Here is a 15806-nt window from a genome sequence, read left to right as displayed (position 1 = left end):
CGAAAGCGAAATAAGACGTCTTCTTTGGTGGTCAGTCTATGGGTTAGATACGTCTTACTCAACGGCTCACGCAGTTCCGCCTTTGGTTCATCCGGCAAGCTATGATGTCGCGATGCTTGTGGATAGAGGCCAGCTCGAGTGCAAGTTGCTGATCACAAGAAACCGGGTAAACCTTGTTCTCTCAAAGGTCTTACATGATATATATGGCATTAACCAGCCAACGCGTCAGAAGATTCAACTTTTAGATGAGGAAGCTCGCAGCATATGCGCTGACGAGATGGCCGCTTCACATCAACTCCAGACTACGGCACTCGAAAGATTCATTTCCGCGTGCCAAAGAATGTGCTGTTGGAAAGTGATATACATCCTTCATCAGCCTTATCTACGCTGTCTACAATGGCCACAAACATCCAGAGAAAAGACGTTACACGCATGCCGGGAATATATCAAGCTGTTTTTAAGTGGCATCACGGACCCGGATTTTAAACCCTACCGATGGGTTCTCGATCACTTCAATGTCCGTCATGCCTGTGCTATTGTGCTTCAAGATCTTATACAGTACCCCAATACGTCCGAGTCTGAAGGGCTTCGTGGTCTGGCAGAATCATGTTTCTCGACTTTCTCGGCCGACGCTCCAGATTGGCCAAGGCTGGATGCGCTTCGCTCAAAGGCCTGGGACTCAAACAGATGGTCCTCCAGCCAGGATTCGAATGCCCTGGAGGGGGATGAGAGCCTCTCCGATTGGGATCCTCTTTTCGCATCATTCATTTGGGATGACTTGCTTCTGTCATAAAGTGAGTTCTGCACGACTGCGGCTTGTAAGTCAGGGCCATCAGATGCATCTAGATAATTGAGCCAATCATATCACTCTCCACCAACCAGGGGCCCAGACTTCAAACAGTCATTTTATAATCCTCTTGTGAGTGTAGTGCTTGACCTTGTGTGGACTCATGCAAAGTCTACGTGATTCTATCTTGCTATGCTATCAAAAGAGTTCTTTAGATACATCCCGCTCGGGTACCTCTTGCGTGTCTCGCCTGGCGGTCGACTCCTCTCACATCTTCACCTCAAACCACCACCAGTCTTCCCGAACGTCGAAACAGTTGGAAGACACAGCGGGCTTAATGCTGAATGACGAACATATTTGCATACTTCATACCAAGCGACATATCCGCGTCCACGGCTCATTCACAGCTCATATCGGAACAAAACCCGCTCAAGAACCTTCATAAGCTGAGCGTGGCAGTCTGACACCATCGTTTGCGATCTCCATGCTACAAACCGGTCAGGCCGTACCAGCACACAGCCCGTCTCCTCAACGCCACGCTTCCTATACCACTCGCCATAGATGTCAGCATAGTCAAGGCCATAGCCGATCCCATACACGTTGATGGGGATTCCCGTAGACTCTGAAATTGTTCTAGCCGCTCCCCTCCATGCTTCACCACCAATGCCAATAAAAAGACAGAACGCAGCCTTCCCTGCCAGATCATGCGTTGAGATGACTTTCCGCCGTGTCGAGAGATCCAGTCGCGCGTGGGGCAGTCGAGTACCTGGAAACGTGCTGATTTGGGGCGTGGTGATGGGGTTCCCCTCCAAGGGTGGTCTCTTTCCAGGCTCGTCCGTGAGCTCGATGGCCTTTGATGTGTACCATTGATTGTAGGCGACACCCAATCTCAGCAATTCCAGCTCGATTTCATCCAGCGCATCGCGGATTTTAGCCCGACAAGCGGTTCCTTCGACCGTCGCCTCGGTCAGCCGAGCAAGCTGGTTGAGGCGTTCTTCACGACTGGGTTCATACATGCCGAGAGCCTCCCACATCTTTGCCTGTGCCCGTATGCCAATGTTTGCCTCACGGACAAGGGTAGCACCAACGGGTTGACGCTCCTCGCTGTATGTACCTAGTAGGCTAGGACCAGCTAACCGTCTGGAGACATATGCAACTTTCCAGGCTAGGTTATACGAATCCTGGATGGCCGTGTTTAGCCCCAGACCAAAGGAAGGCGGATGTCGGTGTGCGGCATCTCCCAAAAGAAAGACATTACTTCCACTGTGGCGGTATTCCTCGGCAACGCTTTCACGTACGGCCCAAGGATCCACGGCCAGGATATCGATCTTCACAGTGTCATCGCCGATAAGTGCACGCACGAGCTCAGTAATCTCTGAGCTTTCGGTTGTCAATCCTTCGAGGGGATTCTTTCCGTCGGGCCCAAAGCAAACCATGACCCATTCCTTTGAAGGCCGGACTGCGCGAAAATGAGCGACAACGCCTGGGAATATGGTACGTTCGGGTTGTATGATCCAATGAAGTGCTGCAAGGCGTCCCTCGTGTAAAAAATGTCCGAGGTCTGCGCGGAAGAAGACATTACATGCATTTCCCCAGCTAGGCTTGTGGATGAACTTAAAGTCGAGCGCACGGACGACATGGCTGCGGGCTCCATCTGCACCAAACAAGTATCGAGTGCGAATAGTGTAAGTCTTTTGGCTTATGTGATCGAGAATAGTGCAGATGATGGTTGACGGATCGTTGACAGTGCCACCCGCGCAGCGTTCGATGTTGACCAACTCCGATGAGAAACGCACTGGGAAGTTGTGTTGCGATGCGTGCTGAAGCAGGATTGGTTCAAGGTGCGATTGTGGCAGGTCAACATACTCGCATGGAGAGATGGTTGCGGTGGCGGCCTATACATGAAATCAGTCAGTATAGAACTCTCGACGATAGCAGATGTGTCCACGTGGATAATCATACCATACTCGCGGGATTATCGCCAAATCCCAGCAGCCTCGCATATTCCTGACCCCCCATACTGCGGCACCAACGCATAGATTGGTACGCCGGGCCGCGTGTCGCCCGGTCAAGTGCCGCATCCCCAAGGCCGATATCACGAAGACATTCTGCGTTCCTATGTTAGCTAGAGCTTCGCTGCGAGAGGTTCAAATAGATTGGTGAGCTTACCAAACGCAAACGGGTTGAATCCGTGAGCTCGGGGAGTATTTGCTGTGGCAGGAGCTTTTGCAATGATGAGTCCTTTCAGGCCTGGAGATGTCCTAATCAGACTTCCCTGTTGGATTGATCATAGGTACATCACGCTGCGAAATTGCAGCCTAACCCAGCCTCACTCACTCACCATTTTGACCGAGAAAGCAACCCAACGACAACCCAGCTGGTCCTGCGCCAACTATGAGATAGTCTGTATCTATATCCGAAGCCATGGGGCTAAAATTGAGGGTGTAAATTGATTTTGAGAGATCGAAGGGCAGATGCTATCCTTTCGACTACGGGAGAGCTCAGGAGTTACCAAACAAAGGGGCGCCCAGCCGTTTTAAAGATCTCTTGGAGCAGGACTGGGATAGGAAGCATCCTCGCTGTACTCCATAGGCCCTTTTGTTTAGATCGGCTTGCAGCTTGGCGGGACCCATTCTGCCATCGCGTTAGACTTCTTTAATTATTTAGGTCCCGATCGCCAAATCATACCTTTCAAAAAATTAAAAAGAAATTTTGTAATTATTCCCTTGAAAAATAGAGGGTTATTTACTATCTAAATATTCCTCTACCTAAAATTATGATTTTTAGCAATTTTTTAGTATTTATTTTTCTTTCTAGTATTATATCTGGAAAGGGAGTATCTGCCATTTGGGTCCCGCCGAGCTGCAAGCCCTTGTTTAGATCCATGGTCACTCGCGCATCTTTACTTGGAACGGAAGGTTTCTCGGCCGTAGGTACCCACTATATGAGACTAGATTAAGCCCTATGTACAGGTACTTCCTTTCGGCACCACTTCCGGAGTATACCTGTACGTAGGACAATAGTTGCACATGTGGCACACTTAGTTCAAATATTACTCACCTCAAAGTCCGTTTCGCTTCCCATTCGTATACACTGCGTGTGTTAGAATGCTAGGACCATCGGCGTTTCGCTGATCGTTGCAACCTGGACTTAGGTGAGCCAGCAGTAGCTCACAGAACTGTGGTGTCTGTCATGCATAGCTAGTGAACTTCGAAACGTACGGTAGTCGAACTCCGCTTAGAAGAGTGGGCAGTTTTTAGTTGTCCTGTCTTGGGAGGATCTGCATGTCGGCAAAAAGAGAGGCGAGAGCGATGGAGAATGACTGGAGTCCTTACGGCCGTAAGGATTGCTACTTTTGGCAAAACAGGGCTCCTTCTGGAGAAGTACAGCATTCTCCGAACCGCAGAAGGCGCTGCTAAATGTGTCCGTAGTACCTCTACGCCGACGATCATGGGCACACACGGCACTTCTTTCGCCCGCATCCCCCGGCGATGCTGCGAGAATCAGCGTGTTAACATGTTAACGGCCTTTTTTGGTATCTCAGCTTCTTCAAGTGCCGAGCCCGAGCCCGATATACGGCATACAGCCATCCAAAGGCCTGTGGATGAAATACATAAATGCCCCCGGCCTTGGACCTTGGTGCAGCTCAGAACACAACAGAAGCAGCATTGAGATATCAAGATGGCAAACGTGATCGAGGATGTTGCTATCATTGGCGCGGGCCTTGGTGTAAGTCTTTATCTTTTTGCTTCCCCTTACTATGTCGAGAGTCTGACGAGCAGCAGGGGATGGCTTTAGCTATCGCCCTCAGTCAAAGATCCATCCCGTGTCGGATCTACGAGAGGAGGAGTGAAAATTCAGAAACGTTCAACAGCGGGGTGACTTTGGGACCCAATGGGAGCCGTGTGCTTGATTCTCTCGGCGTCTTGCAACGCATTGCACCTCTGAGTTACCAAACGGAAACTCATACATTCAAGGATCCAGACGGCAACACTCTGAACCGCATCAATATCGCCACAAAAGAAATTTCTGAGTACAAGGGCCATCGAATTTACCGCCAGATCCTGAAACAAGAATTCGCAGCAGTTCTGAAGGAATTGAAAATTCCTGTCGAATATGGCGCGAAATTCGAAAAGGTCGTTGATGAATCGGCGGATGGCATAGCGTTTCTCATCAGTGGCCGAGTCGAGCACGCCTCCGTCTTAGTAGGAGCCGATGGCATCCACTCCACGGTGCGCAAATATCTTACTCCAGCTCTACCCGAATACGTGGGCCTCGTCTGCATCTATGGCCATTTGCCTACGGATGAGGTCTCTTGGCTAGCCAAAGAAGCCGATAAAGCATGCACGATCCAAGATGAACCTGGAGCTCTGTTCATGATTCCTGAGGATCATGATGGCTCTGATTTAATGGTTGGCCGGCAGTTTCCATTCCCAGCTCTTGACCGTGCTGGTTGGGAAGCGTTGGCGCATGAGCCGGACAAACTTTACAATATGTTTTGTAAAGACTACGAACAATGGGGCCCCGCCGGGAGATCTATCATGGACTTGTTGTCAACGAGAAAAGAGGGGCTTCTGCTCTGGCCTTTCCATCGCATGCCAAAGTTGTCCAGCTGGGCTTCCTCCGCCGGCCGAGTTATCATCATCGGGGACGCTGCTCACGCACTGCCTCCTTCGTCAGGCCAAGGGGTCAACCAAGCATTGGAGGACGCCTCCACACTTGCTGGTTTATTGAAGTCGTTATCGGGCAAAGCAAATGCGAACGAAGCTCTACGACTCTGGCACAAACGTCGCCAGGATCGTATCGACATGATCATCAAGATGGCTGAAGAAACAAACGTGAAGAGGTTGCCAAAAGCTGAGAGACTGGCTTTGGAAAAGCGTGGGCCGCAGAGCAAACAGCAGCCGAAGATCCTGGAGGATCTTAAATGGTTGGCTTCACCGGATATGGATGAAGATACCATAAATTAGCAGTCAAGGCTAGTTCATCGTCACGGTCCCCTATTAGCGGAAAGCTCTGAGACAGTCACTGCCCCTGCGTTATATACAAGTGTGAGGAATCTCCTGAGTGATTCCTATTCCTTTCTCTTTTATATCTATGTTTAGCAATCCGTTTTATATATACAAAATTTTCTGCGTGTTGTATTCTAATGCTTTACTAATTACTACCATCTAAATGGTTGTCAGAGACAGCGTAAGAGTGACTCGATAAGAGAGACGACTGCAACATAGTGAGCTGTAGGTCTTGTGTTGATGCCACTAAGAAGACGGGCTCATCAGACGTAAGCCTAAATCTCATTGGGCCCAATGGTTTAACTGCCAGGCACATTTCCCAACAAGTAAGTTGTGAATTTAATAAACTAGATCTTGCACAGTGCCTGTAGGAGCACTAAGCAGACAATCAAATATGCAGAACTATTATTGACAAAGACAGGCGTGTATATCAGTAGATCACACGAACAATTATACAATGCTCCTTCATTCTTCATGTGTGTTTTGGGAGTACTCAAATCTTGACTTGAACACACAGTAGAAGCGAGGAACCAGCACCAAACCTAACAACCCCAAGTACACGTTTTATCGCAAAACCGATATTCTGGAGTACCAGCCCACACATTACCAACTCCAGAAAACCCAACGTTGGCAGTACAGGGCTACCTAACGCAGACGCAGTGGACCGTGTCTAGTTGGCACCGCATTGGGAGTACTGCTGGGAGTACTGCTGGCCGTAGCTGGAATAGCCGGAATAGCTGGGAGTGCTGGAAGCGGCGGCGGCGGCGGAGCTCGCAGAGCCGGACGAGCTGCTGCTGCTGCTGCTACCGCTACCGTTCCAAACGTCATCTCCGACAGGCGTGTCCAGGATATCAGTCTCGATAGCATCCGCAGAGTCGACCCAGAGGTTGAGACCGTTGAAGAGCTTCATGTTGTCGTTGTAGAGACCGGGGATTTTGTATGTCTGGCTGGGAGAACCGTTGCCGCTGCCGGTGACCTTGATTTGAGCGCAGCTGTACAGTACAACTCAGTCAGCTTTCCTTCTCCCCGGCACAAAGGATTGATTCAGCTATTCAGCTCACCTGTAGAAGAACTCGGCTTCGTTGGCCTGCGCGCCATGGAGGCCAACGTGCTCAGCACGAACAAGGTACTCGCCCGCGGGGGTGTTCTCGGGGATCTGGAACTCGAACTGCGACATGCCGTAAGTGCACCAGGCATCCTTGGTGAGGTCGCCGTTCTCGTTGCAGAGGGTCTTCTCCCAGATCTTGAACCATTCGCCATCGCCCTCGTACTCCTGGACGTTGCCGGACGGCGCCTTGGACATGACTGGGCAAAACTTCGTTAGCAGATGGGACGCGAAAAAGGCGAACGGGTGCCCATACAAACTTGGCCAGGACCAGGGTGCGCAATGGAGGTATCGTAGAAAAGTTTCATGCCAATGGTATCACCGGCAGCGACTTCCGCAACCTCGGTTTTGGCGGCGTTGCTGAAAGAGCCCAGGTTGCAGCGGAAGTCGCTGTCGTTGGGGGTCAGGTTGTCAAAGGTGTTGGTGAACTTGGTGGGCATGTAGCATTCGCTGCGGGTAGTCTCGCGAATGTACTGCCAGTCCTCGGAGACTTCACCATTCAGAACGAGCTTGCTGAAGATGTAGTGCGCAGATGCAGAGGGGGCCAGCGCCGCTGTAGCCGCGAAAAGAGTGGGAAGGTACTTCATCGTGATATAAAGAGTGACGACGAAAGAGAAAGAAAGATGTTCTAGACCAGCTAAATAACGAAGATAATAAAGAGCGATGTGTTGTCCAGAAACCAACTGTAGACCACAGGATGATGGGATATTTATACCTGTGCGAAGGATGCTTATCTTCCTGAGCTATCAAAGCCTTGTTTGTCGGGTAGTTGGTGGTCCCACTGAGCCTTATACTTCTAACCTAGCGCACGTCCGGGTTGTCTCAGACCGCTGTTTCAAGACCCTGAATCGGGACAGATCCAAACGGCGGTATCGAGCTTCTCTTTATCGTATCATCCATGCCCAGGGCTTCGTGATGGCTGCTGGAGACGCTCTCAGGCAGTAGTTACATGCAGTAGTTACATAGGATCTCTAGCCGAAAAAGCGAAGAGACCTCTGCATCGATTTTCTCCATATCAGCAAGGGTGGTTCTGGGGACTATCAGCTACACAGCTCATCCAGAGCCCAGACCAGCTACCTGATAAAGCTAAGCCCTAGATGTTTCATCATGAGTCAGGGCGCCGATATCAAACTGCACTAAACGCCGGAAATGGGGCGCGGAGACCACAAGCATGAACGCCAAGTCTGGAGTCCAATATACCGACTACAAAAAGGGCCCACTACGGAGTCCTTTCAGTCCTCGGGAATTGACCGCGTCTCATCCCACCCGCCAAGCTCCGGAGTCTGGAGGATTTTTCTGTCGCAGGATTCACGGAGTAGCCTCTACCAGAATGGTTATTCACTTTTGGGTATCCCGGAAATGCCACTCGGGCGGAATCGTCGTTATCGCCGGCCTGCCTATGGAAAGAATTATACAAGGTGTCTCTCTCCTCTCCTTAGCCGCCTGGCTTTGATGAAGTGGGAGCCTGTCAATTCCTCCTGACGTGTTTAAGCAAAGTTTATACGAGTCAGTGAGCACCTGTTGGAATGCAGCGGACACTCGGCCGATACTGCCACCTTGAGTCAGGGGGGTTCATTGCTCTTGAAGAAGTACAACCGCCAGAGTCCGGAAATCTTCCGTGTGGGATGAATGAAAGACAAGTCATTTATTTCCCCTGGTATGATGTATTGTGTGAGGACCATGTTCCATTGGTATTCAGATATGCGTGAGACGGTCCGGTATATTGGGACGGGCACCGAACACTTCTACAGTGATCACCGGACCGCCATGCCTGGGTCCCAGATAAACACTGTGACCAACAAGATCTCCTGCGCTGTTCAGGCATGGCACGGGGCTTACATCGATGAGATTGGAACAGTCACGCTATCTACAGAGCTACTACGCTAGCTTAGCCCAGCTCCAGCTGCTTGGGATGGTATACGCTAATCTTGGACCCGAGATGTATATCACGGAGGTTTATTCGCGCGCCCTGATGCCTGCAAGATGCTGGATCATAAGCGTACGAAACCACGATTCCTGGCCTACGCCCAATCTATCTCAACCTCGTTCCCCACCCGGCGCACACAGCTGTCTCAGAGATGCATAAATCCTTGTCCTGACCTGCCAAATACCGGCTATCATGTCTGGTGCAACTGCCGGTAGTATTATACGCTTGCGAGCCCACCCCCGCACTGCTAAATTAACCGGGGTAACTACTTTTTGGCTATGCTAAATGGGGATTCAGCCGTCTGCTAGGGTAGTCTGCTGCATTCAAAGCATCGGCAAGTTTGGCTTCTTTCTGGAGACACCCATGCAGGTTCGATGTTACCTCTTTTTAAGTTAGATTTTCCATCAATCTGGAGTAGAAATACGAGCCTTCAGGCTATTTGCCTTCCATTTTTGGACACACCGAGGACCCTTCGAGGACCCTTCCCCAGGAATTCCTGATATTATACCCCGCCGGAATTTACCATGAACGAGTGGGCAAGGAGCGCATGTTCACCCCAGATTCAATGCGGTGCCCACGGTCCGTCCAGAAAGGACTATATAAGGCGCCTTGCAATAAAGTAATCAGTGAAACAGACGTCAACATTGCCCACATTAATATATAGTCTGGTTCTCACACTCTGCAATGAAGTGTTTTGCAAGACTCCTGTCTCTGGCCTTTGCCCTCATGGTTGCGGCCGAGCAGTTCACCAACCCTGTGATCTGGGAAGACCTGGCGGACGTGGACATCTTCCGAGTCGACAATGTCTTCTATCTCTCCGCGTCGACGATGCACTATTCGCCCGGGGCACCGGTGCTCCAGTCGTATGATCTGGTGAACTGGCAGTTCATCGGACATTCCGTCCCCGTCCTTGACTGGTCGTCCAAATATGACCTGACGAACGGCCAGCGGGCGTATGTCAAGGGCATTTGGGCGTCATTTTTGAATTATCGCCCGAGCACCAAAACCTTCTACTGGGGTGGTTGCATCGAGTTCGGCACCACCTACATCTACACGGCGCCCGCTGCCGCCGGGCCGTGGACTAAGCGATCGTCCATTCCGAAATGCTACTACGACGCAGGCCTTCTCGTTGACCCGGACACGGACACCATGTACGTTGCATACGGAAACACCGAGATCAGCGTCGCCCAGCTCTCGGCCGACGGGCTGAGCGAGGTGAGGTCCCAGGTCGTGTTCACCTCCCCATCGTCCATCGGGACTATCGAGGGGTCTCGCTTCTACAAGATCAACGGCAAGTATTATATCTTTGTCACGCACCCTGCCAACGGCCAGTATGTGCTGCAGGCCAGCAGCCCGTGGGGTCCGTACACGGCGAAACAACTGCTGCTAAACATGCCCACTCCCATCAGCGGTGGCGGTGTGCCACACCAAGGAGGTATGGTCCAAACCCAGAACGGCGCATGGTACTATATGGCGTTTGTCGACGCCTACCCTGGAGGCCGGGTGCCGGTCCTTGCCCCTATTACTTGGGGATCGGACGGATTCCCAGTGATCACCACCGTGAACGGCGGCTGGGGCTCCAGCTACGATTATCCCCTACCAAAGCGGGTCTTGGAACCGGCGAGCGTCCAGGACAACTTCAGCGGAACCTCTTTGGGCCCGCAGTGGGAGTGGAATCATAACCCCGACAAATCCAAATTCACCGTCAACAACGGACTGCAGCTCCAGACGGCTACGCAAACGTGGGATTTGTACTCGGCTCGCAACACGCTCACCCATCGCATCCTCGGCCCTAAATCCACTGCAACTATCGTGATGGATTACTCCCAAATGAAGCCTGGAGACAGGGCGGGTCTTGCGCTTCTCCGCGACCAGTCCGCATGGATCGGCATCAAGAATGACGGAGGGACGTTCCGCGTGTGTATGATTACCGGTCTGACGATGAATTCCGACTGGACCACGGCAAATACAGGGTATGAAGTGGCCGGGCTGACAGTGACGGGGGGTAAGATTTGGCTTCGTGCGACAGCAGATATTCATCCAGGAAGCGGCAAGCAGGGCACGTTTTCATACAGCACAGACGGATCGACCTTTAAGTCCTTGGGAAATGCTCTAGTGCTCAACAACGCGTGGCAGTTCTTCATGGGTTATCGGTATGCAATCTTCAATTATGCAACTACCTCACTTGGGGGCTCGGTCAAAGTGAGCCAGTTCAACATGAATTTAGCTTGAAATGGGGAAATAAGTACGTAAGGCAAAGGGAATGGCATGTTTTCTATCGTGCGAGGTATGGGACACAGTCCTTGCTATGGGCGCTTCATATCTTGATTCTCAATCACCAAGTCAGTATTGAGATATTTATTGTTCTGCAGGGTCAGAGGTCCAATTAAATCTCTCGCCGCCAACTGAAGTCAGTGGGTCAGGATATTCAACTATTACCTGCTCATAACCTACTACCTGATAGCCCTTGAGTGACCCGAGGTTTTCTACAATGCAAATCACGTTAGTTACGTTGTCCTAACTACATAATCAAGATAATACCCTGGGAAGAATTCCATAATTACTACTTTTGACAAGATACATTACTGTAGGGAGCTTTGGAAGAACTATATCGTTAGTTGATCCTTACAGGCCCTAGCATTAAAGGGGCCTGAGCGTCATCGCGGGGTCCGGAGCGGGTTGTGGAGCAGCCTGTGCAGACGAAATTTCCGCCCTTCTTGCTCTTGGTCGGGGTCGACCCTCTGCGTGGGTGTGGACTGCTCGGCCTCCCTCTCCGGGGTCGCGAAGTTGCCCAGGCTTCTGCTCAGGGAGGATCATGTAGCTGTTCGAGCTCTTGAATCAGCTGCATCCCGTCTACATTGTTTTCTCGTGCACATTTTTGTAGCCGCAATGCAGATCCGCACGCAGACCACGAATAGATGACCCCGAAGACGTCCATGGAGAAGAAGTCGAGCACGTTAGCCACGCCAAGATGATGCTAAACCCGAACACGAGCTCAACTTGAACTTGATCTCAGAACGAAGGGCTCCTTAGTGTGTTCACGCTTTTGGTGGCCTAGCGGTCGAACACCGCATGGAAGTTCAAGACAAGTGATGCGCCTGAGATACTTGCAGGGCTGATCTCAACTTCCTGGCCTGAATAGGGCTGCTAGTTACTGACTGCCCGTTGAATCCTATTCGGGGACTGGGAACGGATTTGATTGTTTCTCAGCCTGGTCAGAGGAGAGTTGACTACTTGACCTCTGTTATTGCATATTTGTTCGCAAAGAATGAACCCATACCCGGTCTGCTGCTGCTTCATGTAGCAATTGACCTCGGTGAGTACTTGCTTGTCCTTGATGCGGTAACTGGGATTATCGTCCTCAGCAAGCGCAGTAGTCCATTTCTAGGACGGTTTGAAATCTCCTGGAGCGCGATTCGGGCTATTGGCTATTGCCCGATGAAAGTGCGGAAGAAGCAGTTCTGGCGGAGCAAGCTGCCATTTATGGATAATGATAGTGGTAGCCATGTTAAGGACAAGGCGGTCTTCTCCCAAGGAGTTCTCAAACCACCAGCGATCATCTTCCTGGGGCGTGATAGAGGCTCCGACACCCCAGTTTCGATAACAAGGGTTGGCTAGCCATGGGGGTTACCTGCTAGGGGCTGGCGGCTAGCAGCCACAGGTATTAATCGGGCTACTTCGCACGTTGTCCACCCGGCATCTTGTGGGCTGTAGCTCCTCCCATCATAATGTCGGTGGACGGAACGCCTATGTTAGAACAGATAGTTCTTATTTCGAACTTTAGTTCCGTTTTCATCAAGGAGAATCCATATCGAAACACACAATCAATAGGACCACTTACCAGACGATGCTTCCTGTTTCCTGAAGGGAATCCACGTTCTGATCTTAGGGTCCACATCGTCTCGCAAAAAATGCGCTTCTAAGCTGGCTCTAACGCGAAGACGCATGAGCTTTCCGTTGCTGTAGTCCAAGGCTAGATGCACCGGACAAGTGATACATCGCCAGTCCAAGGTTGTAACCCAGAGAATTATCGTCTCCAAGAAGCCGGTGGCGAATGTTGTCTGGTAGCCATTTATCTATATTTTATAGCGTAAAATAATAGATATTTATTTATTAGTATTCGATTGCAGTCATGTTGATGAACAGGTCTTCGGGTTTAAAAATAAAGAGATATGTGGCACGACGTGCATTTGGTGCGAAAGCGCAGCAGGAGGAGGCATGCGTAGTAGTAATGGTAGTAGATGAGATATGTGAGGTTTGCAGACCCTTATTTATACCTGAAAATCAAAAGATCCAGTCACACCTAAGTAATATGCCCATATGAATGCGTGAGAAACGTTTGCGTGGTGAAGTTTGAGTTATTCACTGATTTGACTGTCAGCATTAGGTCCTGAGCCTTAGATAGATATGAAGAGTAATTAAATGTCAAGGAGATGGAATCTGATCCAGATCATGGTATTATTCCTAGAGGAAGACGATGAAGGCCAGCTCGATCATACCTATAACTATCTCTGATAATCTTATCTATAGAGCAGCAGCTTTTGATTAGGATATAAACTGAAGCATCGTCTATGCAGATATATGTCCGGTTTCGCTCGCGTATGGCAACCCCTTCGATACAACTCAGCCGACAGCCAACATAGCGGTGAATACAGGTGGCCTGGAGTCGCTCTGTCCATACAGACATTGTCAGACCAATCAGCTTGAGATAGAAAACTTTATCTGCTCTGTGAAGATGATTTAGAGCGCTAGGCAAGCTTGCTGCTACATCATCCGTCTAGATCTTGTCTAATAGACCGGAGTGGAAGGCTGTATGAAGTGGATAGCAACATTGGTTTCGAGTTGACGTGAGAGAGTGGGTTATTGTTGGACAAATGATGTCATTACCTACTCCCGGAGACGGAGTCTAGAGCCGCGGTGGTTGCATGGTAGGGTGAAATATTGGCAAGCCACTTAGCAAATCTCTTGACGATAGATGTTATCGACATTTTCTATAATGTATCCATGGCGTTCGAAATGGTTCCCTGGTGGTTAGCCTACCAGTGCCAGCTTCTACACTACTGTCCCATGAGTCCAGGATTCTGGCCAGCTCCAGCTGTCGCCTTCCGGCCGTGTCACGTCTCCGCGGATGTGAGAAAACCCTCTTTCCACCAATGATAAACCCAGACGTTAACGGGGAGGCTTCCATCCAATCAAAATGGAACTAGAAGGTTCCTTAATTCGACTATACTCCAATGAAAGTAAGAGACAATCGTACCACCTGACCTTCTCTTTCCTTTGATGTATGCAACGTAACGTGATCTAGAAGACTATATCTCCTTCATTTACCCCGGAGTTTGCTCCATTCTGCCAGAGCTGTCGTTTTTCACCATGTCGAGTCACGAAAGCAGAGCTGATCTTTCTCATACAACTTCCCCCTTACCTTCTCCACAAATCACCTCGGTGCCAGTGGACACGAGAGGAGCACGCGAACACGTCCTATTGCCACATGATATCAGCTTGTGTGGTTGGGAGACATCCAATTTTGGACCGGAAGACCCCCGCGAGGCCCTGAAAACATATGAAGAGTCATTTGACCGTATGCGCTGCATCAAAAGAAGCATCTATCATGCTGGAATCGTCATAAAATGGCCTTAGCCTGGTAGGATCACTGGCCTCAGCTTTTATGCAACCTTCATTCCCTTCAACAATCATCAACGGTTAAACTATGCATCAGCATGGCAGAGGCTATCTAGCGGTCATGCCAATATTCAGGGCGCACTCCACTGCAGCACTCTCGCTTCAAGAAAACGTGGAGTGATCTATCCCTTCTTCCTGGTCGGAGATAGGGGGAACTACTTCTACTTGTACCATGATCTTTCCTCATATGTTAGGATACTGCATATGTACTGTCTGATAATATTTGAAGTACCCATAACTTCTTACTGTCGAATAGGTGGCACAACCCTTTAATGAGAGACCGAGTCTTTGGAAAACAGCTAATCGCTGAGACCACACAGAGTGACTAGCTCGATAAGGTCGTGGCATCCTCAACGTAGTGACCACTGTTAAATCGTTCCCTGATTTGCTCTTCAAAGAACGCCCATAAAGTTTCTATGGCTTGGGCATAGCCACCCCTTACCACCATCCAACAAAAGGCAAAAAACATACAACAGCCGGGATTCGCTGGTGGTCACCCACCCAACTACTAACCGGCCGGCGTGTGGCTTAAGTACGGCTGAGCGGACGGGAAGCCCTGTTCTCCACACCCTATGGTCGTATGTGCTCATTTCGTGCGGGAAGACAAATATATACCCTTCTGTTACGCTGTTGTTGTGACACTACCTACCTCATATGTATCGAAGGCTGTATTCCATGGGCCTGTTGGCTTGCATTATCCCGAGCAAGTCCATCAAAAGTTACGGCCATGATGCTGGATAGCAAAATAGCTAAGACACGAGCCTAGCTGTCAGCCCGAGGAGTCACGCGAATTCTAGTCACTTTATAGTGCAGGTTATAGTAGAATATATCATGTTGCGAGCGAGACGTTATACTTCCTGTGTGCCCCGCCCTGTTACAAAAAGGCGATCTATTGGAGACCCCTCATAGGTAATAGGAAAGGAAGAAATCTTCCAAGAAGATGATGGGAAAATAAGAAAGAAAGAAAAACATACAGCAGCCAAAGTATGGCCGACCTCATTTAGCGCCTATCGTTCGGTGCTGGCGCTTTAGTTTTCTAGGCGACCTTCAGGCGGCTTCAGGCGGCAGTTCATCACCCGAAGACCACCCAGGGTCAGGGCACGCTGGTACATTTGCACATTATGCCACAGGCAAAGATTTCGCGAGCGGCCGGCATAGACAGCAGCAATTAACTAGATGGATTAACTAAGTACACGCTGGGAGTGTCCAGCAGCGGTCTCCCACCATTCAGCCTCCCCTCTAACCTCTCCGCTGGCCCAACAACCAACACCCACCCCCAACATGACTAAGAGCAAG

At 50.2% G+C, this 15806-nt stretch overlaps 4 protein-coding genes across 4 annotated transcripts; 2 read left to right on the top strand and 2 right to left on the bottom strand.

Moving 5' to 3' along the window:
* Window positions 1-1188: 1188 nt before the first annotated feature.
* Window positions 1189-3131, bottom strand: ATEG_10196 (uncharacterized protein; the record flags this gene model as incomplete). Its single annotated transcript, XM_001209498.1, has 4 exons — window positions 1189-2682; window positions 2750-2895; window positions 2957-3037; window positions 3125-3131. 4 exons carry the CDS (start codon window positions 3129-3131, stop codon window positions 1189-1191), a joined length of 1728 nt encoding a protein of 575 aa, XP_001209498.1.
* A 1337-nt stretch (window positions 3132-4468) lies between these two features.
* Window positions 4469-5757, top strand: ATEG_10195 (FAD-dependent oxidoreductase; the record flags this gene model as incomplete). The annotated part of the gene is made up of 2 exons (XM_001209497.1): window positions 4469-4516; window positions 4573-5757. The coding sequence occupies 2 exons, from the start codon at window positions 4469-4471 to the stop codon at window positions 5755-5757; spliced, it is 1233 nt and encodes a 410-aa protein (XP_001209497.1).
* A 712-nt stretch (window positions 5758-6469) lies between these two features.
* ATEG_10194 (lytic polysaccharide monooxygenase auxiliary activity family 9 protein) lies at window positions 6470-7491 on the bottom strand (the record flags this gene model as incomplete). The annotated part of the gene is made up of 3 exons (XM_001209496.1): window positions 6470-6791; window positions 6861-7104; window positions 7161-7491. The coding sequence occupies 3 exons, from the start codon at window positions 7489-7491 to the stop codon at window positions 6470-6472; spliced, it is 897 nt and encodes a 298-aa protein (XP_001209496.1).
* Window positions 7492-9515: 2024 nt separating this feature from the next.
* On the top strand, window positions 9516-11063 carry ATEG_10193 (putative xylosidase/glycosyl hydrolase; the record flags this gene model as incomplete). Its single annotated transcript, XM_001209495.1, has 1 exon — window positions 9516-11063. The coding sequence occupies one exon, from the start codon at window positions 9516-9518 to the stop codon at window positions 11061-11063; it is 1548 nt and encodes a 515-aa protein (XP_001209495.1).
* Window positions 11064-15806: the final 4743 nt, after the last annotated feature.

The sequence above is a fragment of the Aspergillus terreus genome, genomic scaffold, assembly GCF_000149615.1.
Source record: "Aspergillus terreus NIH2624 scaffold_16 genomic scaffold, whole genome shotgun sequence".
Taxonomy (NCBI): Eukaryota; Fungi; Ascomycota; class Eurotiomycetes; order Eurotiales; family Aspergillaceae; genus Aspergillus; species Aspergillus terreus.
Note: the sequence above shows the minus strand (reverse complement) of the source record. Positions and strands in the feature narration are given on the sequence as shown.